This window comes from Neodiprion fabricii, chromosome 2 (assembly GCF_021155785.1).
Source record: "Neodiprion fabricii isolate iyNeoFabr1 chromosome 2, iyNeoFabr1.1, whole genome shotgun sequence".
Taxonomy (NCBI): domain Eukaryota; kingdom Metazoa; phylum Arthropoda; class Insecta; order Hymenoptera; family Diprionidae; genus Neodiprion; species Neodiprion fabricii.
Window position 1 is genome coordinate 16,331,606 of NC_060240.1, and position 23,332 is coordinate 16,354,937.

Here is a 23,332-nt window from a genome sequence, read left to right on the forward strand (position 1 = left end):
TAATTGTGATTTTCTGCGACAAACATCTTTTATGGTAGTTCTAAAGTCATGATATTTTGCAGTGGATAGATAATTTCGTCACGTGTAACTGTGCAGTACGTGAACAATATACAAACTTATAACTGAGATTAGAAAATTTTACTGTAGTGCTAATCTAGTCGTCGACTTTATTTACGGTTATGTCAGTCTCCGCTATTTACCATAAAATGAACTGCAGCTGTCACATGTAAGTGCAACATTTTAATATTGGTTTATTGTTAGTGGATACGTGACTACGTGATTCCAGTTAACAGACTTAAGTCACTTCATATTTTGCTATGTTTTTGTTGTGTGAAGGTATAAAAGTGTTCAAAGTTCAAGAAATAATTAGTTCGTTCGAAGATCAAAATGGTCAAGTCCGTAGCTACGTTATTCTTATTGCTTGTCGCCTACGTGAGTTTTATCAAATAATATACAAGAGTAATCATGAATTATGACAACCCCCCAATTTAAAAATATTAACGAATGATTTCACGATTGCTTTATGCGTTGAAATAATTGTTATATCTTCCAACTGCATAAATAAGCTCAATGCCTGGACAGTCTTGTGCAATAAAAACCCGAGATTGAAAAAACGAAAATATCAAATTTTCCTGAAAATTATAGCTCCGAGATTCATGCATAGATCTCACAAGCTTTTTAATCGATCACAGACATTTGTCCGAAATCTCCCACGACTGGGCAGAAATTTTTTTATTGCAATTCACTGGTTTTTTAACTTGATATCTAGATTACTGAATATTTCCAGTCGCTGCATTCGGTAATTATTAAGTACAATTATATTCCAGATGAATTTTGTATTATTATTTTTACTAGAAGTAGAAATGACGAAACTCTTATCGAGTATAAATCTAAGTTCTGCACGTCAATTTAATAAACATTACAATATACTTTAAGTTTAAATCACGAGGAACTCTCGAAAGCGTTGCTGCCCGAATTAACGGTTAAAAATAACTGATTCAATCTTTTCAATTTTCGGGCGATTCCTGCAGTGGTTTACAAGACTTAAAAACCTTGGAATTCTTACAAGACAGACATGTCTAGAGAAAGAAATTGTTCCCAAGAATTATTTCCCCGAATTTTACCTATAAATTGTAAATTACGCGTAGACAATGACAGTTAAATAAGGATACAATTAGGAATCACGTGGATCGCACGAATCTGATTTATTAATCCCGCTTTCCATACGAAATGAATATTTCGGATACTTGAGGACCCGGTATTGATATATATAATATAATTTCCAGGGCGTTCAAAGCACAGAAATATTTGGTATCGAGCGTTCTTCGTTGACGTCGTGGTTGGATGTAAGTATAATCGAGATATCGAAGTTTCGGATTACGTATATTACATTACGCCATTGTAGCCGAAGTATCAAACTTATTGTCCCTGATACATTCCGGCTGAATCAATTTGATTTGGTAAAACTTTTCCATGAACATGTGACGCCTCTCTAACAGGACATGGGAGATATTAAAGAGCTTGTTGAAAATACGACTGTTACCAATCAAACGTGCATGGAGCAATCTTGGAACATAGAAGAGCTGTCTTCCTCGATTCAACGGAGCAGCAGCGTATCATGCCTCACGAAATTGAAAAATGCCGTCAAATCCGAAGACCCAGACGATACTGCGTTATTGGAGGTCATTGACAAACTGATAGGAATTTTCGACAAAGGCTCCACGTGTGCCAGCACGGAAAATATGTGGGCCTATGTCGAGTGCTACGTAACTGTGAGCATATTTGGATTTCATAGATTACAAGCCTATAGATCACTTCGGGGTCTCTCAAAATGTCGATTCCTTGTGATCGAATTCCGGAAATACGATTCTAACGGTACAATTTACAGGCACATTGAAATTTGCAATAACACTGTAGTTATACGCTTGCACCGAAAGCAGTGCATCAAGTTTCTGCCGGAAGTCGAAATGTTACAAGAGATATCGCGGTGATGCAGCAAAGTTACGTCACTGCAATGTTTCTGAAATATTGCACAATATCTGTGAAATATTTCAAACTTTGCAAAGCTACGCTGCTGCTATATGTCTACAATATTGCTCACTATGTGAGATTGTGTTCGGTTCTAAATGAAATTTTATAAACTATGTTCGCAGATCTTCGTAAGCGCTGGTAAATGCGTCTTGACCACCTGGACCACCGAAGTAGCCGCAGATTGGGAACTCTTGACCGCCAGTAGTACCATTAAATCCTTGGCAGAGTCATGCGCCGCAACTATTTTCGATACATCTATGGCCGCGAACTTCAAAAGTGCTCTCCAAGAAACAATTGAGTGTATGAACAAATGGACCAGATAAAATAGCGCGCGTTGTGCTCTGAGGATATTCAGGCTAGGTACCATAGACATTTATCAAAGCCTTGCAATAAAATGTTGTTAACCAACCAAACTTGACTGTATAACTCAAGTCCCATAATTATTGTACTTTGAAACTCATTCTTTGAGAAGACACGCAGAATTTGAAAGGGTATTAAAGTGTTTTTCTATCAAGTGAAATGAGGTTCGAATTATTTTCGTCTTTCGACTTACAGTTGGCTTGAAACGCTCTCTTAGGAAAGAATTCAAGATTCATTCGTATCTCGCGAATTTAATTCCTCGGTATCGTACTTATGGAATTCTATTATAAAATTGTCGAATCTCGTTTTTACTAACCTAACACGACTGGACTTAAAACGCTTAAAGTGGATACAAAATCTTTCTCAAAGTGTTTTTAATATCCTGACCGAGGATCTATAAATCTACGTTACCGACACTTTTGAATAACTTAACGATTGAAAAAATTTAAGTGAAAGTCTCTCACGAACTTGATTCTTCAGTTTTATTCTTATGGAATTCTTTTATAAAATTATTGAATCTTGTTTTCACTAATCTAGCATGAGATCTTATGATTTGAATTGAAACACTTAAAAGAATGCAAAGTCTTTCTCGGAGTGTTGATAACATCCTGAGCGAGGATCTATAAATCTACGTTACCGACACTTTTGAATAACTTGACGAGTGAAAAAATTTAAGATTCGTATATCACGAACTTGATTCTTCAGTTTTATTTTTATGGAATTCTGTTATAAAATTATTCAATCTTGTTTTCACTAATCTAACATGAGATCTTATGATTTGAATTGAAACACTTAAAATGGATGCAAAGTCTTTCTCGGAGTGTTGATAACATCCTGACCGAGGATCTATAAATCTACGTTACCGACACTTTTGAATAACTTAACGATTGAAAGTTATTCCTATGTTATACTGTATAGAAAATATCGTAACTTGTACATTTTCTCAGATGAGATAAATTAGCTATTCGTTTTGCACGAATGGTCAATAAATGAGCCCTTTTAGTCCTAGCTTTGCATAGATTTTTGACAAACTGAACGTTTTGATAGGCAATGTTGGCATCAAGTGCTTTTTGTTTACAATACTTGTAAATTTCGAAATCGACAAACATCACATTGCCATCCTTTTGCGACACATATGCGAATCAATTCCATGTACCCGGCCAGAGATTGTGTTAATTAAATTGCTTTATCAACTTCATCGTTCGTCAATTACTACAAAGATAAGATTACGGAGTCTTACTTCTGAAATACGTTATTTTACGTAGCCCCAAATTTAATGTTAAAAAATTAAATTATAAAACCATTGATTATTATACATATTGTGCATATATTTTTATCTGAGCCTGATATTCCCTTACTTTTCACATGGTTATTTGTGATCGTAATAGTAATCGAAAATGATTGTTTTAAACAATTTCATCGTCTAAACGAAATACTAATTTTATACTGTATAACAATTCATGAGCAACTTGGAATTTGTATAATTTATTTAAATATTAAAAGATAAAATCATGTTTCGAAATGTTTCAATTATTCGTTTGGCAGATATTATTTCCTGATAATACAAGAATCTAGAAAGTAGCTAAATTTAATCTCAAAGTTTTTCCATTCAATAAACATCAGAATTCCGAAAAATTGACAGATTTGTAGAATTGAAAATAATTGGGACAATTGATTTTATAGTTTCTGTATTTAAGAAAATTTTCTACAACCGTTTTGACAATATCTACCAAAGAACTGATAATACTGTGATATCTCCGATGAAGAATTAGTTAATCGGATTGATTAAACAGCAAAATACGTGATTATTTGCCCTGACACATCGATTTTGATTCATCAAAGCGATTGGGTAAAATTAGATAAAGTGCCCCTATAAAATATCCGCGCAATCCGAATACGCTGGTAAAATCAAATCAAATGCTATTCGTGTAGGAAAAAACCATCGGTCCCGATTAATCAAAAATGGCATCGTTCGTGGGATTATTTTGTTTCATATTAGTGGCCTGTGTGAGTAGAAAGTTAAATCGAGCATTTCTTGCGTGTGTTTTGTTCAAAATGGGGCGGATATTTCGCTGTCAGCTTCAATAACTCCTGTCGAATATTGATTAAACCGTTTTCTTTTTCCTCCAAAAGGGCCCTAGTGTGATTTCGGCGCAGGCTATTATCGCTGGCCAAGCCGACAGGCTTCTCAGTCAAGTTAATACCATGGTTGAAACAGTCAATCACGACGCCGCGACGTACAAAACTGAGCTGCAAGGACTTTTCGACGAGTTGAGCGAAACTACCGCGTCAAATTTGGAAACGATTGACGGCGCCGTGAAGGAATTCAATGATAACGTGAGTCGGTTTCTTGCTGTTTGCGCGAAGATGAGTCAAGTTCGAATTATCCATAGGTGACAAAAATATTGAATACCATTTTTCGAAATAATTTTAAAAGGATCATGAAATTTTTCATGAAATAATAATACAAAAGCTTTCAGAGATTTTGTACGACTTTATCAGATATCAAAGAATACTAAATTATCGTAAACTCTTTTCAACATATATCATCGTGTTTCTCTGTCAAAACGCTGAAACGATTTTGTCGTTTATCCACATTGTCAATAGATGTTATACAAATTTTCGAACAAAATTTTTATTCAAATTTTAATTTTAATTTCTTTATCAAATTAACCTTTTATTTCGATTCCCGTGTGCTCTAAGAATACCGAATAAGTGTTTGCATAAAAACGTCAGTATCAAATACCTAACAGAGTTCGAATTAAGTGTCAGTAGATATCAATATGTTAAATTTTATTTATTGAACTTTATTAAAAACTTCATTTGAAATTTGTAAATTATATATTTTCAAAAATAGTCAGTCATGTTTTTCATTAATGCAAGTTTCGGCAAGAAACAATATCAAAGTTATGTTAGTTGAACTATTGAATTTTTAAACAGGTACATGATTGAGTTGTATAAGAATTGAATTTGTTTTCAACCGAAATTTGCAAGATTTTTACAGAAACAAATATCTGCAACATTCAAACGCATACAAAATTGATAATATTCAAAAACACAAAAAATTTAAATCAATTACACAAGTGTAGAATATTCGTATCAAATTTGAAGACTTCGTTTCTCTAAAAGTTAGTTTTTGCCCAACGAGAAGCATTTTAACGTCTTTCGGTAACAATAAAGAGAAAAAAAAAATCCCACGAATTCCAAATTCGGTAAATTTCAGTTTGAAATATCATTATTTTGGTGCAAAAAAAAAAAAAAAATAAGACAATATTTTTACTATTTAATACCGACAAAATTCGGGAACTGACGAGACTCGAAATTCAAATTTCCAGTTCGAGGCGGCGCTAGCATCGCTTGTGCATACCGTACATCCTTCCGAAGACGTGAATTCGTGCACCAGTCTGGCCGATCCACTGAGGTTAAGATCGGACGCAATTCTGGAGGAATCGGATTCTTGCATGAAAAGAGAAGTGACGCAGGCTTCGGCAGAGAAGGCGATCACCGAGGTCTACGTTAACTCGCAGCTGAGCACTCTCGACTACATGCAGTCAATGGCTCAAAACTGCATGACGTCATACGAGAATAGCGAGCAAACGACTTCCGACGCGTCTCAAGCCTTCGCTTGCGTTCAGATTGTGAGTAAAAACTGTCTCGATCTGTTTCTTCGCAGGCTATGAAAGCATAGGTTGTATTGACTGGCTGAATCAGGAGTAAACATCGCGCGATATACGCCGACTTTTAAAGATTTACAACACTTGAGACACGTTTTGCAATATTACAGACACGTTGTAGCAAAGTGATTTTGCAGCTTTTGGTGTATTTTATTTATATTGCGCAATATTTGAGAAAACATTCGAGTGTACATCAATTTTTTGAGGTTTTAAATATTGAAGACCTTGATGCCAAGTACAAGGAAAAATGACGTTGAATTCCGATAAAACAATATTTGCGCTGTGTGACAGACATGAATTGAAACAGATGCGAAGAAAGCAAGCCAAGTGTCGACAATTGCGGAAATGTCAGAAGGTTTTTTAATTATAACGTTGAAAATGTTCAAACTGCTTAAACTCTGGTGTTCGTTGTCCGATTCTGACGTTTTAAGGCTCATTTTGCTTGCTGAGCAAGTTTCGAAGAATCGATTGAAAAGCTTTAAAAAAAAATTTTACCTTACGTTACAGTCATGGCGCACAAATTTTATTGTGCACAGGAAGACCTGATGTACCGTATTTATACAAATCCATTTTTAACCATTTGAATAATTATTTCCAGACAATCTGGAAATATCTCACCGGTAAACCAAAAACATTGGAATCGGCCAAACAAAAAAAAAAAAAAAAACAAATTTGTTCCTTTTGAACATTCTAATTACAAAAACACTTATCGAATTGTTGATGTCTTAAAGCTTGTGTTGTTTGAATTTTATTGGCACAAACGGTATTGATGAATATTTACCAAACAGTTTATTCTCTTTTCTCAATTTTTCACCAACGTTTTCCGATTCGATTTCGATTTCCCACTTTTTCCAGATTCACATGTCGGTCAGCAGCCTGGTCGTCAGGTTCGAATTGGTCATCGACATCGCAGTTTCCAGATCCCTGTACGACGGCTACCAAAGCCGAGTGGCGGCTTGCGCAAATACGGCCAGCAGCGGAATTACAGCTTTGATTGCCGATTCGGGAATCGTTTATGAGAATATTGATGCTTGCCTCAGAGCCTGAGCTTTTTTCATTCAGGATAAGAAAGTGCGGTTATTATTTTGTGTTCGCCTTATCAATAAAAGCGTGAAAAACAGAACTTGAAAAATAAAACAAAAATCGTACCACAAAAGTTTATATTGTTAATCCCATCCACTAGTTCATATAATAATTCCACATCGGAAATTAGGAGACTCGTGCTTCTCTATTACTCCTGTTATCTGTAATCTTCACCTAATCGATTCAATTTTGTTGAAGATTCAAGTTTTACGATAATTTATTCTTCTAAATTCAGTCGTTCGTAACTCGAAAAATTTGAGACATAAGTTGGGTCGCGATGGGAACGAAAAATGAAAAATTTACTGACGAAACATAAGAAAATAAAATAAAAATAAAATACACGAATCTTTTTTGAAATCGTTGACTAAGCATTTCCATGAATTCTTTTTTTCTTCGTGTAAATTTAATGGTTAAATTTTCACTCACTTCAGTAATTTATTACTTCGAAGCAGCGTGTAAAGCAATCGGTAAAGTTTTATTTTAAAATGCGCGTCAAGGTGTTAAAAATGTCCGATTTCGTATCGCTCGAATGGATGAATCGGCACGAAATAGCAATTAACGTCGGCCATAAGAAGTAACGTCGCGAACCATATTGTGCGGTTACGTTTATCTTTCGAGCATATGAAAAGACGTGAGACACTTCTAAGTTTCGTACCAGCAAATTTCTTTGATCGTTTTTGTTATTATTTTCCACTGCTGACACATGTTTTTTCCGCCGATCGTAAGTTTGCGCAGAACCAGAACGCGGTTGACAACTGTGTACACGCACAATCAATTCTGTACAGAAATATTTAGTGTTCGTTCAGAAACCCTGCAGGCTTCGTCATGGAAATGCTTCGAATCATTTTCAACTCAATTTTTTTCGCCCACGTAAGTAATAACGAGCCTCATTTACTGCCAGTTTTATCAAAATTTGGACATGGTGCAAAATATTCCCCCGTTTGTTTGTTAATAATTATGAAATAACGAAGTATGTGAAGTTTAGCGAACTGAATTATTCACGTAAATATTCAACTAAACACGAATTTTTTCTTTTTTTTTTTTTTGGCATGTTACGCCTTTGTCAATTTTTTATATTTTTGGCGCCTAAACATCCTCATCATAGAAAAATTGCTTTTGATATTCCATGCCTCTTTAATAAAATTGATTACCGAATATAATGTGCTGTAATATTTTCAACCATCATAAATTACAGAATATATTACTCGTCTTATGATAAATTCTGAAATACCTTTATTTACCGACAGAGAACCTCTAATTACACGGTTTGTTTCTTTCTTTCTAAATAGATCGATGACCTGGTCCAAATTTTTCACACCTGATAAAATACTCTCTAACTTAGCTGTACTAGACGACTACTTTTTTCTACAATACAATCAATTTTGTGCTCAAAATAATTCAACGTTAAAATAATTTGTTAGCATCGTTAACGAATGGATTTACTGATTATTTTTATTAACGGTAAACTTTGCGATTACCAGCTGACGCCTGTAATAATTTGCGTTACATCACCATCCCTTCCTTCGACCGATTCAAACGAAGTACTGGAAGAAGCCCTGACGAATTTCAAGATGGAAGTGAAATCCGCGATCGTTGAAGCTCAGACAGCGATTACAGAATTCGAGAATCTGTTTGGAAACATGGAAATATCCGCCATGACGCTTCAGAAAAACAACAGTGATATCGTAAACGATACTCTGACATTGGTAACTATTATCAATCAAATTAATTTACCTATCGCTGCAAACAATTTCTGTCAAAAACTTACATCGGCTACAAATGATGGAAAGAACAGTTAAAGAATAAAATTCGTTCCAACTTGTGACCACCGAACATTTTCAATTCTAATTCAAATCTAACTTTCAGTTTGGAAAACAAATGAACACTCTTTTAATGGCTGACAATGGAATCGATGTGAACGAATGCGCAGCGTTGGGCTTTAGTGTCGAATCGAGAGCGATAGAAATTCTCCTCGATACGAACACCTGTGTTCATAAGAAGCTTGAAAGAACTGAACGTTACACGGAAGCGACAATTTCGTCGTTAAGGTGCGAAATTGGCCGTCTAAATTCCCTCGTCAATATCGCTGAAGACATTTTTACGGATGCGATGGAAAGCAAGGAGGTTAAGGCAGTTCCCCAGGCTTTAGATTTTCTAAAATCCGTAAGTTTTCTGCACTACTTTCTAGCCCGAATCTACGAATACATTTTCTAGGCGCAACATTTTTTTCAGGCTTCATTTGAATCTCGCGCCTTCGCTGAACGAACATTTTCAACATTGTCGGACGCAGCTTCCATTTTTTTCCAAATCAACAGTCACATGATCGCGAATTGCGGATTCGCCGCGACCATTTTCTGCTTCATAGATGACGCGCAGATCGCCTTGTCTGAAATCGAGGCCTGCATTACCGACGTGAATTCAATCGATGGAAACTTCTCGGGAATTCAATAAGTATGTAAACACTATATTATGCATTTTCAATTTTCCTTTCACCGTATATTGGATCTGTATTCTGAATTATTCAGAACGTCGAATCTGCTAATTGTATCCCGCAACGAGTTTGAAAACCGGTCTTTCTGCATGGAATATCCAAACGAGAATTTAATCTTAGGTTATAAACAGTTGAAACCAACTTCAAGGGGATGATACATCCGTCAATTCACGTATACGATGGAAAAGTCCGTTTTGAGCGACCGATAATCCAATTGCTTATTTTTTTTTTCGAGAAAAACTTGTATTTCAGGTGCAGAACAATTCGAACAAAGATTATGCGGGTAAGCGAAAAAATATGTCGGACTGAAAATACGCCAGAAAACTTGTACTTAAGAAGATATGTGGTAAAAATTAATTTTTTGTTCTGAAAAAATGTTTCAGTAGTCAAAATTCATTGCGAAATTTGACATTTTTTTGAAAATTTTTTTGGGGCCCTTTTGTGTAACATTTTTCGCAAACAAGGGCGTGGAATTTGCGGTAGGTCAATTCCTTCGAAATAAAACTGGTAGAAATTGTTTGAATATCTGAATTATTTTTCAGCGGTCTTCTGCGTTCCATTCGGCGTGAAAAGAAGTGGTCGATAAAAAAAAGTCATCAGCCCGATCGGACTTCTCCGTCACATACATGAACGTGATGAAAAAGGATATAAAGACTGTGCAATGCTTATAAAAAGATCAAAAATACGATGTTGACGAAGCCTTTCCCAACAATTTAACGTTCTTCTACGTCTTTACAATTTTTTCTGCACAAGATATCGCGGAAAATTGAATTAAAATTGATCAGTATCGGTTATCTTAGATAGTTTTAGATATCTACAGGGAGATTATTTCGATCGAGATTCCAACGCAATATCAATACGAGATATAAATTATCGCAATGTTTTTTCACCGATTAAAGCTGTTCGTGAAAAATTGATATCATTACCTATATTGACGATTGGACTAAAGGTGTAGAAAACAAACGTGTTACGCGTAATTCAAAATATAAGCAATTTCATCGCTCGATAATGATAAATTTGTGTAAAACGATTTTTTCTTTTTTTTTTTTTTTTTTCGTAATGGAATTTATAAAAATTAGATGTCAATTATTTTTCTCGTCAACTCAATTGTCAACGTTTCAACTTTCCACGAACAAATTCAGACAGCAACACAAACAAAACGACCTGTACGAAAACCGAAAAACATATTAACAATTGTTTAACAATGAAATATTCATTCCATGCGCAGGTTTTCGGACTATGACGGTTAATACGATCGGCTTGACAGAAAGAGATTCGGCTTAACAGAATCGCGAGCAAGCAATTCGCATGCCGGACAACAGATCTAATCAGTCTTAAGTGATTAATGGAAATTAGCACGCGTGCAATTTCATTCGCCAGACGTGAAAGGAATCCGTTCGTCTCGCTAAGCTGTTAAACATGTAACGTCAGTGAACGGAAGCGTAAGACTGAAGTAAAATTAAGTTAGCGCAAATAAAAAAAAAGAAAATAAAACACAATTAGTTAATTTGCTCGAATCAACCGCAATATTGTGGATAGCAATTAAATTAGAAACACAATACGACTCAGCGTCGGTAAAGTTACTTTTAAGTAAGTATCACCAGAATTTTTTACCAAGCATCAGATTCGATTGTATTGCATATTTCATTCGCGAAACCTTGTTGTGAATATTATTAATGAAACTAAATGTGATGTAGATAATTATTAGCTGTCAACGGACTTGCCGCAATCTCAATTTCCACGATAAATCTTTCATTTTATTTTTATACATCTCAGCCGATTGCAATGTACGTAAATGACAGAACAATCAATATCGTCGTTGGGTTATTTAACATTAACTAACACGAATTAAAACAGATAATAAAAACATCCTAGAACTCAACGACTTCATTTATCGTGACTATTGGAATAAATTTAACAGCGTGTCATCGTTTCTGGCATGTTATCATGTGTATAGTAAAATTCTCCTCATAACTTAATCGAGCGAACTGAAATGGCCAGTTAAAACAATTCAAATAATTTATTATACTTCTTTCCTACTTTCGCCAAGTATTGTATTCAGTGGAACTATAATTAACCCGAACTTTGGCGCACGTAATTATGTTTTTAAATGACTAATTTTGCTTTCCAAATTAAACGAACTAAACTTTGTAATTGTAATCTGTAGTGTTCATTGACCATAACTATACACCAGGTTCAATGTAATTGAAACAAACGAAAGGCAATTTTCACGGTACAACTCCTTGATCGTTAATTAAGATAGTAGTTCCGTATCGTTGAGACGCTGTGATATTATACACCAAGTTTTACCTGTATTACAAAAGTCTGTCAAAAATTTCCAACTTCGAAATGAAACACGATACGCCAACTGGTGTGAATTTTTTAAAAAATCCACGTTAATTGTGTGCAAATTTGAGCCCAGAAGCGATCAAGGTCACGGTACGAAGGAAAGAAGATAATTCAATTTCGAGAACGGCAAGCGTGCATAATCACGAACAGGATGTGAATTATACGGCGAGTCGGTGACTCGAGCGTGACCTTTCGGGTGACCTTGAACCCGTGATATCGCAGTTCGTTGTTAGAGCCGCAAGGCCAATGAACCAATTGTTTATCCAGTTTATCGGGGATCCCGCAACGTTACAGAAATATTGTTGCAACATTTCTGCACTGCAATTGCCACTGAAACATAACAAGCGTGCAATCCGGTACTTTTGTAATTTTATGCGTACGTCTGGAAAAATGTAGCAACGTTACAGCGATGTTTGAATTTTTCAGACACGTTGCATGAATTTTGCATTTTTGGTTTGCTTCTTCGATGTTACGAAATATATTATATCTGAAACGTTCAGCGGTTACTTTGCTGCTATGTTTCCTCAATATTTTACAGTACGGATGAAAAGTTTCAAACATTGCAAAGATGCTTTGCCACGGAAAAAAAAATTCTGTTCGGCGAGCTGTATTCTAGAGCTCCAGTAACTATACGCACTCTACGGTCTATCTTGTAGTTACAGCAACTATATATTAGTCAGCTCTGATAGCTGCAAGTTGTTCAGCTCTCACAGCTGAATGGTTTTGCTCTAAGAGCTGTAAGTTGCGCTGTGCTCTGGTGCGTTGACATATTTCATAACCTTCAAATTTCATGAGTATGATTTAAATACAGTTGATAGATAATTGTTTAAATAGTCCATTCAAATATGTAAATGACACTGAATAAATAATGATAATGATGATGAAAAATAATACTAATAGCAATATAATTGTACTATTTAATAATAAGCGCTGTGAGCGGAGCCGAAAAATTCTGGTCTAGCTCTTCGAACGAAGCTGTTTAGCTGAGAGAGCTGAACAACGTACAGCTATGACAGCTGACTAACAGTCAGTTGTACGAACCATGCAGTGCTCTTCCAATAACAGAACGCTTAGTTCGACGAACTGTTTACAAGTAACTATCTAATATTTACTTCCACGAGCTGAATTTTTTTTTCCGTGTGCTGTAATGTTCGCGCTCACAGAATATATCCCAAATATTTCAAACCTCACAATGCTACTGTGCCGAAATGTTTCTGCAATATTGTGCAAATATTTCAAACCTTACGAACTGTTACCGTTCTGCAACGTTTTTGAAATATTGTGCAATGTTGAAACAACATTCAAAAAGCTGAAAAATCACGAAGCTCGTTATTCGACGTTGCCTTCAACGACTTCGGTTTTGCACAATGTTTGTATCGGAAATATTTTAAATCTCGAAAAATTACCGTGCCACAATGTTGCTGCAAATATTGCGAAATGATTCTCAAATATTGTAAATTTTGGAAAGTTGGGTTATTTCGAGTAATGTTTTTGGACTATATTAATTCTTACAAAGTTACGACGCGGCCACGTTTCTGCAACAATGCGTTATCCAATAATGAGCTTATTCAGGTTGTAATCAGTTTTCCACTTTCGTAACGATTCATGTTTTAATACCTTGAAACAGGGACAAGTTCAACAGAGTCTACGACCAAGCGAGGTTTCAAGTTGTAGAGCTTCATCGAATATTGATAATGAGAAAAGTTAGAACAGAGCTGCTGAACGCATCGCTTTCCGTTACTCGAAACTACATTCTATAATACACCGAATTGAATTTCAAATTCTTTCATGACTTTCGCTATTAAATATACAGTCTACAGGCAGTTCTATTTTAAAATAGTTATCAGATGAACTACTCGAATGAATCGCTTTATTAAGGAACATTTTTGATAATGTTTGTATCAAGTTTTTTGTGGAAACACAAAATGGCAATACGTGCTATCAGTTCAATTATAACTTGAACCATTTTTCATCGATCAACACAAAATCAATTGTTTTTAATAAATAAAAACCTGACGTTTCTTATTTTAAAGTAAATGACTTAATCCCAGTTGTTTTGATATCGTTAAAAATTCATGCATTTTTCTTAATTTTTTTTTTTTTTTTTTGAAACTGTTGCGTTAAAATCTTCCAAAAATATTCTGCAAGGAATTCTTGCTTTCAAAAAATTGATAAGATATCTTTTCTGGTAGAAAATTCATGAAAAAACGGAACACGAAACGATTCGAACCGCCGATTCTCACATTTACATGGGAAAGTTGTGAGAAGCCTTTGGGACCGGATGGAGTTTGACCTTTTGCCTGCACTTTTACACGTACCGAATGTCTCCAATTCCCATTCTTCGTCTTTGGTGTTCGAATTTCTAACAATAATTAATACGGCTTCCCGCCAACTAGTCGAAAAAAACTGGAATCGTGAATTGATCCCACCTCGATACCTTTCTCGATCAATAAATAACGACAAAATTACCGTGATTGAAATAAAAATCTGACAGAAATAGATTGAACAGATATAGGGACAAGAATTCACGATTCTTTAAAAATTGGCCAACACTGCGGTGAAAGATTTTTTTTCAGTTATACTTTTACGGCAGTCTCCGCGAATCTTTTTCAATTACCTCAAGTTTCGTCAAGCGAATTAGTAATCTGGATTATTTTTCAGCTTATGAGAAGTATTTGGACGCGATAACTCCGTTACAGAAAATAAGAAGAAAAGGAGAGAGGAAATAAGGATGGAGAGAAAATTCCGCCCGTGTAATTTGCAAAAGTGATTTGGCGACGCCGGTGCGTCGAATATTGGATTCCTCTCGTTTAGGCGTAGAACGCAGGAAGAAAGGGGACTCTGAAAATTGAGGAAATCGTTTCCAGTTCCATTAGACGTCCCGTTCTTTTTAAAAACAAAAATTTCAAAACTCCGAATCATTTCAGCACCGAATATTACAACAATTTTCAGCCTTATTACCGTATGATTACACAAAATAATAAATAATAATAATAACAATGATAAATCGTAAAAATCATAACCAAAATGTTCCCTTTGGCATTGTAATATACATATTATGAAGCATCGGGAGAACCTGATTGATACCTTACGTAAATACAAAGAACAATAGAAGTTAGATTTTGGATGTTTTCGTGAATAATCGACAAGCTTGTTGTATTCTATTTAATATTATTTTCTTCCCCAAACAACGATGTACGTTACCTGCTTTAATTTTCAGCCTTATTGATTTTCAACTCGTTTTGAGGTTATGGGACGCAACCGTGTAGCTGTTTTCAATTATTTTTTTCTATTTTTTCAACAAATATCGGAACTTTTCTTCATCTACGAAACCAGCACGATCGTAAAACTGCGCCATTTCCGAAGCTTGGAAGCGATTTTGTTAGACAGAAGCATAAAAAGCGTCAAAGAACATGATATTTGCCAAGTCTGTCGGTAAAACAGTAGAAGTTTCAAATTCAACATCCGTTACTTTTCTTCATGTTTGTACAAGACGAGTCAAACTCTGCCAATTCTATAACACGGAAAAGTATCGATTCTAATTTTAACCCTAATAAATTCATAATATTGCGGTTACTGTTACGTTCGTTTTTGCTAATCCGTCGGTAAAACAGAGAGTTCCATCGTATACATACAGGTATAGGGAGTGGCCGCCTAGCTGGGCGTGATTCGCAGCATCCCTTCAACGTTGGATCAATACTTGAAGACCAGTTGTTGAGAAAAATGCTGCCGTATTACGGGTATCTGATCCTAAATTGAGCCCCGACCCTCGCGGGTAATTAATTAATGTACCGTGCACACATACGCGCACTTTAAACAACTCTGTTTAGTCTCTTTAATAGGGTATTTAAGAGAGATAAGCACGGCCTGCTCGAACGAGCCTTTTGGGAGGAGATTTTTATTCTTTGCTTTTTGAAAAATTCTTCCCGAGCCTCGAGAGCTGGCTCGGTGAAATTAAGCTGCAATTTCACCTGCAATCGATTAACGTCTAACTAAGGGAAAAAGAGGCAAGGAGAAGGGAATAAATTAGCTACGAGAAACGAGGCTGTGAAAACCCTGAGATAAAAAGCCGAAAGTACGTGAAGTTGGAATGCCGCTCTTTTTGAGAAATCGTTACGTTCTTAAAAAAAAAAATTTTTTCTTGTAGAAAACTGACCATGAGTTGGAATTTCCATTTTTAAATGAAATATAGGGTGAGTTTTTAATCTATTAAATAAATAACTAAAACAAGACTTGTCGTAATTTCTCAGACATTTCAAAAATATTCGAAAGAATTTGGATAAATGTTATCTAAGTATTTATTATTATTGATAAAGTTTCTTGTCATTGATTTCAAGTATTCGAAATAATGACGTGAGATTGTCATGTAATTCGAAGACCATTTTACTTGATTTTCGTAGAATTTTCTAGTGATTAGACGTATCATGTGGTGCTTTAAGTCGAGAACTCGGTACTTTTTTACATTACCAAAACACTAATAATAACTGTTAAAAACTGCTCGAGACATAAAATCTCACAATTGTTCACAGCGACAGTCGAAGTAGTTTTTTTTTTTTTATTTTTTATTTTGCGCTGTTTTACTTCATCGAAGTAAATCAATAATCCGTCTTGTCAGCATACGTTTTAGTTGTAAACTTTTTCACCCAATAGCGATCGTCTTTTACGCCGTGTATACATAACGTTGCAAATTTTCAACGACTTCCCTAATACAGTCATACGATGAATAATTTATTTTATTGCCACGTAACGTCAATTATAATATAGCTAATGAAACGCATGCTCACCTTCAGAAGAATAATAAATTCGTCGACTCGGGTACTTTCATCAAATCTGAAACAAATGGTAAATGATTACACAAGAAGATTAAGAATCAAAGTTTGTAACGTGATTCCCTAAATTAAAGGTCTGGATTTTATTAATCGCTGAAACGGAATAAGACTTTGTAATTTTAGCTAACACTAAGCCCCGAAATTCTATTTCATTCGGAGCTGAAATCCGAGATTTCAAGGCTCAGAGATCAAACGAGTCATAATTCTTACACTTGACTTTTCGTCGAGTAGACTCAGGGAAGTCGACTCGTAAGAATCGAATTTTAACATCGTGAAACCTGCTCTTCAAAGTCCCTAACAATCGAGTAACAAAACCTTCAACACGCGGGTCAAGCACAGTTTTTAGCTTGCAAATTGGATCGGCGTGACTAACGATAAGTAAAAAATTCATTACAGGTATAAAAGAAATGTACATAGAATTGGTAATTCGGCCAAACGACGATGAATATGCCTTCTTAATTTATATACATGCAAAAACGTATAAACATTATAATATACACGATATTCGGGCAAAGAATTTAATTGGTTCTACTACTTGTTGTTGATTTTTCTTCACGGTATTTTACATCGTAATTAACAAACAAGGATTCAGACGAAGACAAAGAGAAACGAAAAAAAAAATTCACATGATAAATACTTAAACATTTCATAATATTGAGTAACAAGACCCACGCAAAGACTTGTGCTTATTAATAATTTGAGGAGTTTGTTGGACAATCGACAGGTCGACAGAGGGTGAAAAATATAAAAAAGATAAATAAATGAATAAACTTAGAAAAACTAGATTGTTCATTTGGAAAAAGTAATAAAGAAGAAAAAATATAAGCTGTTGATTAAACATTGAGAATCGCTTCGTTTCCGGTAGAACCGGAAGTCCTAATTAACCCGTTCACTTTAAATCAAAATAGAGACTCAAAATGGTTTTATTTGAGTAAAGAAACACTTTTTGGACACGTTTCAGAACTCGACAATGAGTTTTAACTTTTAAATTTCCATTTTTCTCACAGTGCGATAAAAATTTTACAAAATAAATAGCGTCAATCGATTTCTCGAAAAATTTTACCCCAATTTCACATACTTGAGAATTATTTAACATGCAGTATATCTCGAAAAAATCGTAAAAAACGAAAATCAAGATCGAAACTACAGTGTACAATAAACGAGACACGTCAATTTTTCCCGCGTGTCATTTGTCTTCGTAATCCCGTGAGTTTGAAACTTTTTCATTCACCAATTTTCGAGTTTGTCGGACAGAGCGACATTTTTCTAAGCCGCCTTTTTCCGGATTCCAGGATTGTTGGAACTAAGAAAAGTGATTTCCCAACCACAATCAATACCTTCCTTGTATCGGTAAAAAAAAAGTTACGCCCCTATGCCTCGTCGAAATTTGAAAGTGGGACTTTCGGGCTCTTTTTGCTTTTTGGCTTGTTCTTTGTTTCCGGTGATCCGGGACAGCGCGAACGCAGATCCCGACTATCAAAAATTTTGCGCTCGATATACCCACGTTAGGAGTATTCGCAAGGGTCAACCTAGCCGGGGTGCAATGGCTGGGCCTCACCTAGGAGGAACCGCCTTGGTGATCACGGTGTCCTCCGCGCCAAGTAAGTTATGAAGATTGGAAAATTTCCGCGCCCAGCTATCCGCGGATCGGGTTACTTTTATCGTGGGAAACAAAGAACAACTAATCGTCCGTCGATTCGCCCTGGCGGACGAAATTTGACCGATTTTAACAACGGGTGGCCCGCCAATTTTCATATGGAAAAACATTGCGACAACGAAGCGACGGCGATTCGTTTTTCTCCGTGGTATTCGCTCGTTTCTGCAATGTGATGCGACTGACACGATTTATTTACGGACCGTCTGGATCGTCTTGAACTAGTTGCTTGAATATTTTCAAAAGTACGATCAATTTCAAGGATGAATGAGAAGCTTTTCGGAAAAAAATTTCAAGGTATTCGAAACGACGTTCGAGATAATTTTCGAGTAACAATTCCATCGGGAGTTATATTTTTACGAATTGAGAACGATTTTTGGGTCAGTGAAACGGAAATGATAACCGACTTTTACGACGCAACAAAACGACCAGGCTTCGTTTTTGTCTCTACGAGTCGTTCGTTTCTCGAATTGAATATGATGAACGTGATGAACGTGAATCGTGTCTCGTTTTAAACAAGATATCGAAACATTATTCAAACTATGATTGGTTTTAAAGTAAATAAAAAACAGTTTAAACGAGAAATTTTTGAGATTTTCAAAGGGAGTTCGTCTTTGAATTAAACTGTTTTCGAAAAATTCGTACATACAGTTGCATATTTATTCCTATGAAAGTTGATTTTTTCTTCAATGAAACTTGCAGCTGTTATTCTCACGAAATTAGAAATTTTTACATTTTTTTTCCGGGGATAACCTTTATTCAAAAATCTAAAAAACCTGAACACGTGTGTCAAATTTTCAAGCGCATTACAAATCCAAGGCCCAAAAATTCTAACATGTATAGTATTTTTTATAGAATCGCATAAATCATAATAAGATTTTAATGTCGGTTAACCGAAAGAAAACACAGCGCAGTCGAAAAAATTAACGGACGAAACTGGACAAACACGAGGATAAAATCAGACTTGGATTGCTATCGATAAGTTTACCATATACACATATTTATATTCCTTTCACTCATATTCTATACATTTTATAGAAATATCGACAATTTTATTGTCTACAGCATAGGAGGTAATAGTTCGAACGATTTAATCAACTGGTTGTGTATTCTAGTTTTATCTTTTTTTATTGTTCTCTACCACTCGAATTCTGGTCACAATGTTTACTCATGCAACACGTACACTCTGTGTTTGTAATATCAATTGTAATCGAGTAGCCACAGTAATTAGATACGAGAGACTTAAACATTTCATGCGCACGTTGGAAAAAGCAAAGATAACCGTCGCCTCTCTATTTGAAATTCAATCCACGCTGACGTTGTTAATTTTATACCGAAGCAGCAGTTAGTTATTTCAATATTTTTACTCTGTCTCTCTCTCTCTTTCTCTTTCTCTCTTTTTTATTCGTCAGTCATGAATTTTATACATTCTTGAAAATATTTTTACAACTTTTCTTTACGATTTGAAAAATTAACGAACAGTATTCTCCGGGATGAAAAATATGTATAATGATAAATGCAAACACCTATATAATTATTCATGCGGTTTTGGAAAAGGTGTAAAAGAAACTGTTTCTGTGTAATAAAAGACAAGGTTAAATTAATCGAGAAATCAATATACAGGAATTTGCGAAGATACCCGATCAGATCTTCATTTCATAAATCATTTCCGATGTCCATTAAATGTTGATAATCGAGTAGAAATAATTTATAATTAATTATGAACAGAATCGAAATAGTAGTACAAAATGTTTAAATATCAGTTTTAATCATTCTGCGGAGAGATAATGCTGTGTGATCTCTCGCTTGAAAATTTATAAACAATTTTAAACTCCGATTGTCTCAAACTGTTCTGGAATTATTCTCAGCACTCCAAAACTTTATAAAACTTATTGCAGCTAGTTCGAATAATTTGACAACATTTTTAAAGAATTTCAATCAAATTTCAGGATAACAATAGATTTTTGAAATGCTTACAAAACTTATCTAAAAAAATCATGGAACACGTTCAGCGGTATAAAAATTGCGACCAAAGTTATTTAATTGTAACCGAATCTCTGTGGGCTAAAATAATTTTTACTTAGATAATTTTTAAAATGATTTTACAAAAAACGATACATATTTTCTTTTCTTATCACATCTGAGATCTAGTGGGAAAATTGTGAGCAAAATTTCTTATAATAATATTAAGCGAATTATGCGAATATTCACAAAGCAATCAGGAATTACGAGACTTTTGATACAGTTTTATAATCTTTATAAAATAATCAGACATTCATGTCGTTTAGGGTGCGTAAAAGAAAAAAAATGAACAGTAATAAATTTCATCATCATAAAATGACTTGTGATTCTCGTGAATGAAAACGATGCGACTATTTAAACCCGTTCAGCTCAGCTTCTAACCTCAAAAATTTCCATTTCCTAACCTTATCACAGTTTATCTACAATTTCAAACGATCTTTGTTACTTGGTACGGCTATTAAAGTATGTAAAAAACTAATTTCATGGTGTTTTTTCGATTTTGCATCCGCCATATTGGATCCGCCATCTTGCATTTAGAAATGAACAAATTCCGACTTCAGGTTCGTGATCAGCGACGACAAAATCCCGCGGGTAACAAAATTCGGGCCAAAATATTGAGTTGAAAAATGTGTGTCTGAAAGGGTTAAATCCCGTTTAATGAGGGGAGTCATTGTGAGTGTACTAAAAACACGTGGTCACGGTTGTCTCCGATAACGACTCAACAACTTCCGGCTGTATATTCTCTGGGAGTGGCAGACGAAGTTAGAGAGGCGCAGCTGGAACAAACCAAAAACGGCTCTGAAACTCTCGTCGGGAGCAAATGACTCTACAGCTCACGGTTAGATAAACAATCGGCGCAATTATTATAATAATATTCACGGGGCGAGTCTGTCTAGCACTTAAGTTTCGCTCTATTTCCCAAACCCCGTAAGTATCTCCTTAGACGCTGAAAAGTGACTCAAGAACTTAGCATTCTATACTCCAAAATAATTTGACTGAAACTCTACTGTTTGTCACAATAACTCTCCGATTCACACGATTTTTCAAAATTACTAAAGAAAAAAATAAAATAATGGTTGTTCGTTATTTTATCCTTTCCCTATTTCAAATTTCGAATTTTGACTGTATCAAATTTCACTCAAATTCTCCACATCTCTTTGAAACTTTTGAACAAATAAAATTTTCACCGAGTTTATCGGTTAATTTTACCAACGGAAATGATCAGTTTATCTTCTCAGGTACGTTTCGTAATTAATTACGTATTGATCACAATTTACTTGCGTAATTCGCAATTAGGGTTAAATAAATTTAAAATTGGGTAAAATTGTCATTTTCAAAATAACGTCATTTCTGTTTTTTATTCAAAGCATACATATAAATTTGCATTGTTTGTATTTCTTCTCGATTACAAGATGTAATGTGATTCGTATTGTGTTTTCTTCTGATTTCAAATTATCTCATGTACCTCCAATTATAAACTACAACTGTAATTTATATTTTCTTCGCGCTTTAATTACGAGAGGCATCCGTTTACATTATGAATATTTAATTTGTAATTAACTAATTACAGTTTTCGCAAACACAGATTGTGCGTAAAATCGAAGTAAGACGTTTTATTCCTTCGAAGAAGTAAATATGCGGCATAAAAAATGGAAAACAACAGTTCACGGTTATCCACAATTATTTTGTAGTCGTTTAGTTTGTTTTTCTCCGTTAGATGGCGTGTCGATGTAACAAATCCTATCCTCACCTAACCTAACAAATGGTTCGTATTCGCCGATCTTGTTCAATTTGCGGTCTAATTTCGCGACAGCCTTGAACGTTTTGAACCCCAAAACCTAAAATGATGTTCAATTCGAGCCTCGCTCCGAGGTTTGTCGTTCTTACAAGGCGCATATAAGAACCAACTCGCATGATTCTGCAGCCCGCGCGGAGAGCCTAACCGGTTTTCAATTCTCGTGTCGAATAATTCTTGAGGCGTAAAGGAACGACTATTTGAGAAGACTCGAGGCTTCTTCGTTTTCCTCTTCTTCTTCTTCGCGGAAGGCTTCGGAAAAAAAATATTTGCTCTAAACAAGCGAGAAGGAACCGAGGATAATCAGTGAAATCCGGAACCGGCTCTAGCCGATCTCGAATCGCCCGGACCAATCCGTCGTCCACAAATTTGAGATCCGACGAAATTTTCAGACCCTTGATTATTTTGAAAATCATTCCATTGACCGGACAGGCGATTAATTTTCAGGATTGTAGTTGGTATCGTTCTCTGACAAATATAATATTGACAATTTTTCAAACACCTTATATAATCGTAAGCAAGTGATTTTATGACATCGTTTTTGAGTACTAATTTCATTCCAATCTCGGATTTTTTTTCTAATTTTTTTTTTTGTATCAAAATTACAATTACAAGGCTATGTTTGGAATTGAGAAATCGTAAGAATTTATGAGGTAATGAGAAGCTTCATGCACAAAACTCTATGGAAGTTTAATATTGAAATTAATTTCGCGAAAGCTGCGCCAGGAATATTCCAATTGAAATCTCAATTAGAAGTTGACTTGCCAGAACAAACTGAATTTCGTATTAAGCCTTGGAAGAAATAACAATCTTCGTAATGCGAAATTGTTGCGAAAAGTTCTGGAATATCAAACAAGTCATATAAATAAATAAATTCAAATTACATTTCTGTTTCGTAATAAAATTCAAATTATATTAGTATTTTTTGATTAAACTTCGGTTGAATTTCTACTCTTGCAAGTGTAATTGATATTTTAAATCGGATCGATCACACTTCACCCGATCCAATTACAATTTTACAATATCGTCAATTACAGTAATAAC

General features: G+C 35.0%; 4 protein-coding genes and 1 non-coding gene across 11 annotated transcripts in view; 3 read left to right on the plus strand and 2 right to left on the minus strand.

The window, feature by feature from the left end:
* LOC124176943 (protein numb) overlaps positions 1-23,332 on the minus strand; it is a 97,117-nt gene that overhangs the window by 64,233 nt on the left and 9,552 nt on the right. For both annotated transcript variants that reach the window (XM_046558849.1, XM_046558848.1), the window contains one exon: positions 16,773-16,818. The gene's annotated coding sequence lies outside the window, so the exon portion shown is untranslated. The remainder of the gene's footprint in view (positions 1-16,772; positions 16,819-23,332) is intronic.
* LOC124176947 lies at positions 279-2,444 on the plus strand. Of its 2 annotated transcripts, XM_046558858.1 has the most exons (5): positions 370-432; positions 770-799; positions 1,287-1,346; positions 1,500-1,772; positions 2,154-2,444. In XM_046558858.1, exons 1-5 carry the CDS (start codon positions 388-390, stop codon positions 2,352-2,354), a joined length of 609 nt encoding a protein of 202 aa, XP_046414814.1. In that variant the 5' UTR covers positions 370-387; the 3' UTR covers positions 2,355-2,444. The 2 variants fall into 2 exon arrangements, with proteins under 2 accessions (XP_046414815.1, XP_046414814.1); XM_046558859.1 differs by lacking the exon at positions 770-799 and having other exon boundaries at positions 279-432.
* LOC124176945 lies at positions 4,274-7,221 on the plus strand. The gene is made up of 4 exons (XM_046558856.1): positions 4,274-4,398; positions 4,525-4,728; positions 5,727-6,029; positions 6,921-7,221. The coding sequence occupies exons 1-4, from the start codon at positions 4,354-4,356 to the stop codon at positions 7,110-7,112; spliced, it is 744 nt and encodes a 247-aa protein (XP_046414812.1). The 5' UTR covers positions 4,274-4,353; the 3' UTR covers positions 7,113-7,221.
* On the plus strand, positions 7,738-13,983 carry LOC124176944. Of its 5 annotated transcripts, none has more exons than XM_046558850.1 (6): positions 7,740-8,018; positions 8,630-8,854; positions 9,015-9,311; positions 9,363-9,599; positions 10,071-10,118; positions 10,182-10,324. In XM_046558850.1, exons 1-4 carry the CDS (start codon positions 7,974-7,976, stop codon positions 9,597-9,599), a joined length of 804 nt encoding a protein of 267 aa, XP_046414806.1. In that variant the 5' UTR covers positions 7,740-7,973; the 3' UTR covers positions 10,071-10,118; positions 10,182-10,324. The 5 variants fall into 5 exon arrangements, with proteins under 5 accessions (XP_046414810.1, XP_046414808.1, XP_046414806.1 ...); XM_046558855.1 differs by having other exon boundaries at positions 7,749-8,018; positions 9,381-9,599; XM_046558854.1 differs by lacking the exons at positions 10,071-10,118; positions 10,182-10,324 and adding an exon at positions 13,616-13,983 and having other exon boundaries at positions 7,738-8,018.
* On the minus strand, positions 18,263-18,426 carry LOC124177067. Its single transcript, XR_006869518.1, has one exon. It is a non-coding gene; the product is annotated as a U1 spliceosomal RNA (small nuclear RNA).

Bases quoted from the DNA above. Each gene is read 5' to 3' on its own strand.
- LOC124176944 (XM_046558854.1), top strand. From the start codon at position 7,974: ATGGAAATGCTTCGAATCATTTTCAACTCAATTTTTTTCGCCCAC. The intron at 8,855-9,014 runs GTAACTATTATC...TCTAACTTTCAG, and splicing joins TAAACGATACTCTGACATTG to TTTGGAAAACAAATGAACAC. The intron at 9,312-9,362 runs GTAAGTTTTCTG...TACATTTTCTAG, and splicing joins CTTTAGATTTTCTAAAATCC to GCGCAACATTTTTTTCAGGC.
- LOC124176947 (XM_046558858.1), top strand. From the start codon at position 388: ATGGTCAAGTCCGTAGCTACGTTATTCTTATTGCTTGTCGCCTAC. The intron at 800-1,286 runs GTAATTATTAAG...TATAATTTCCAG, and splicing joins ATTTCCAGTCGCTGCATTCG to GGCGTTCAAAGCACAGAAAT. The intron at 1,347-1,499 runs GTAAGTATAATC...CCTCTCTAACAG, and splicing joins CGTTGACGTCGTGGTTGGAT to GACATGGGAGATATTAAAGA.
- LOC124176945 (XM_046558856.1), top strand. From the start codon at position 4,354: ATGGCATCGTTCGTGGGATTATTTTGTTTCATATTAGTGGCCTGT. The intron at 4,399-4,524 runs GTGAGTAGAAAG...TTCCTCCAAAAG, and splicing joins GTTTCATATTAGTGGCCTGT to GGCCCTAGTGTGATTTCGGC. The intron at 4,729-5,726 runs GTGAGTCGGTTT...TCAAATTTCCAG, and splicing joins TGAAGGAATTCAATGATAAC to TTCGAGGCGGCGCTAGCATC.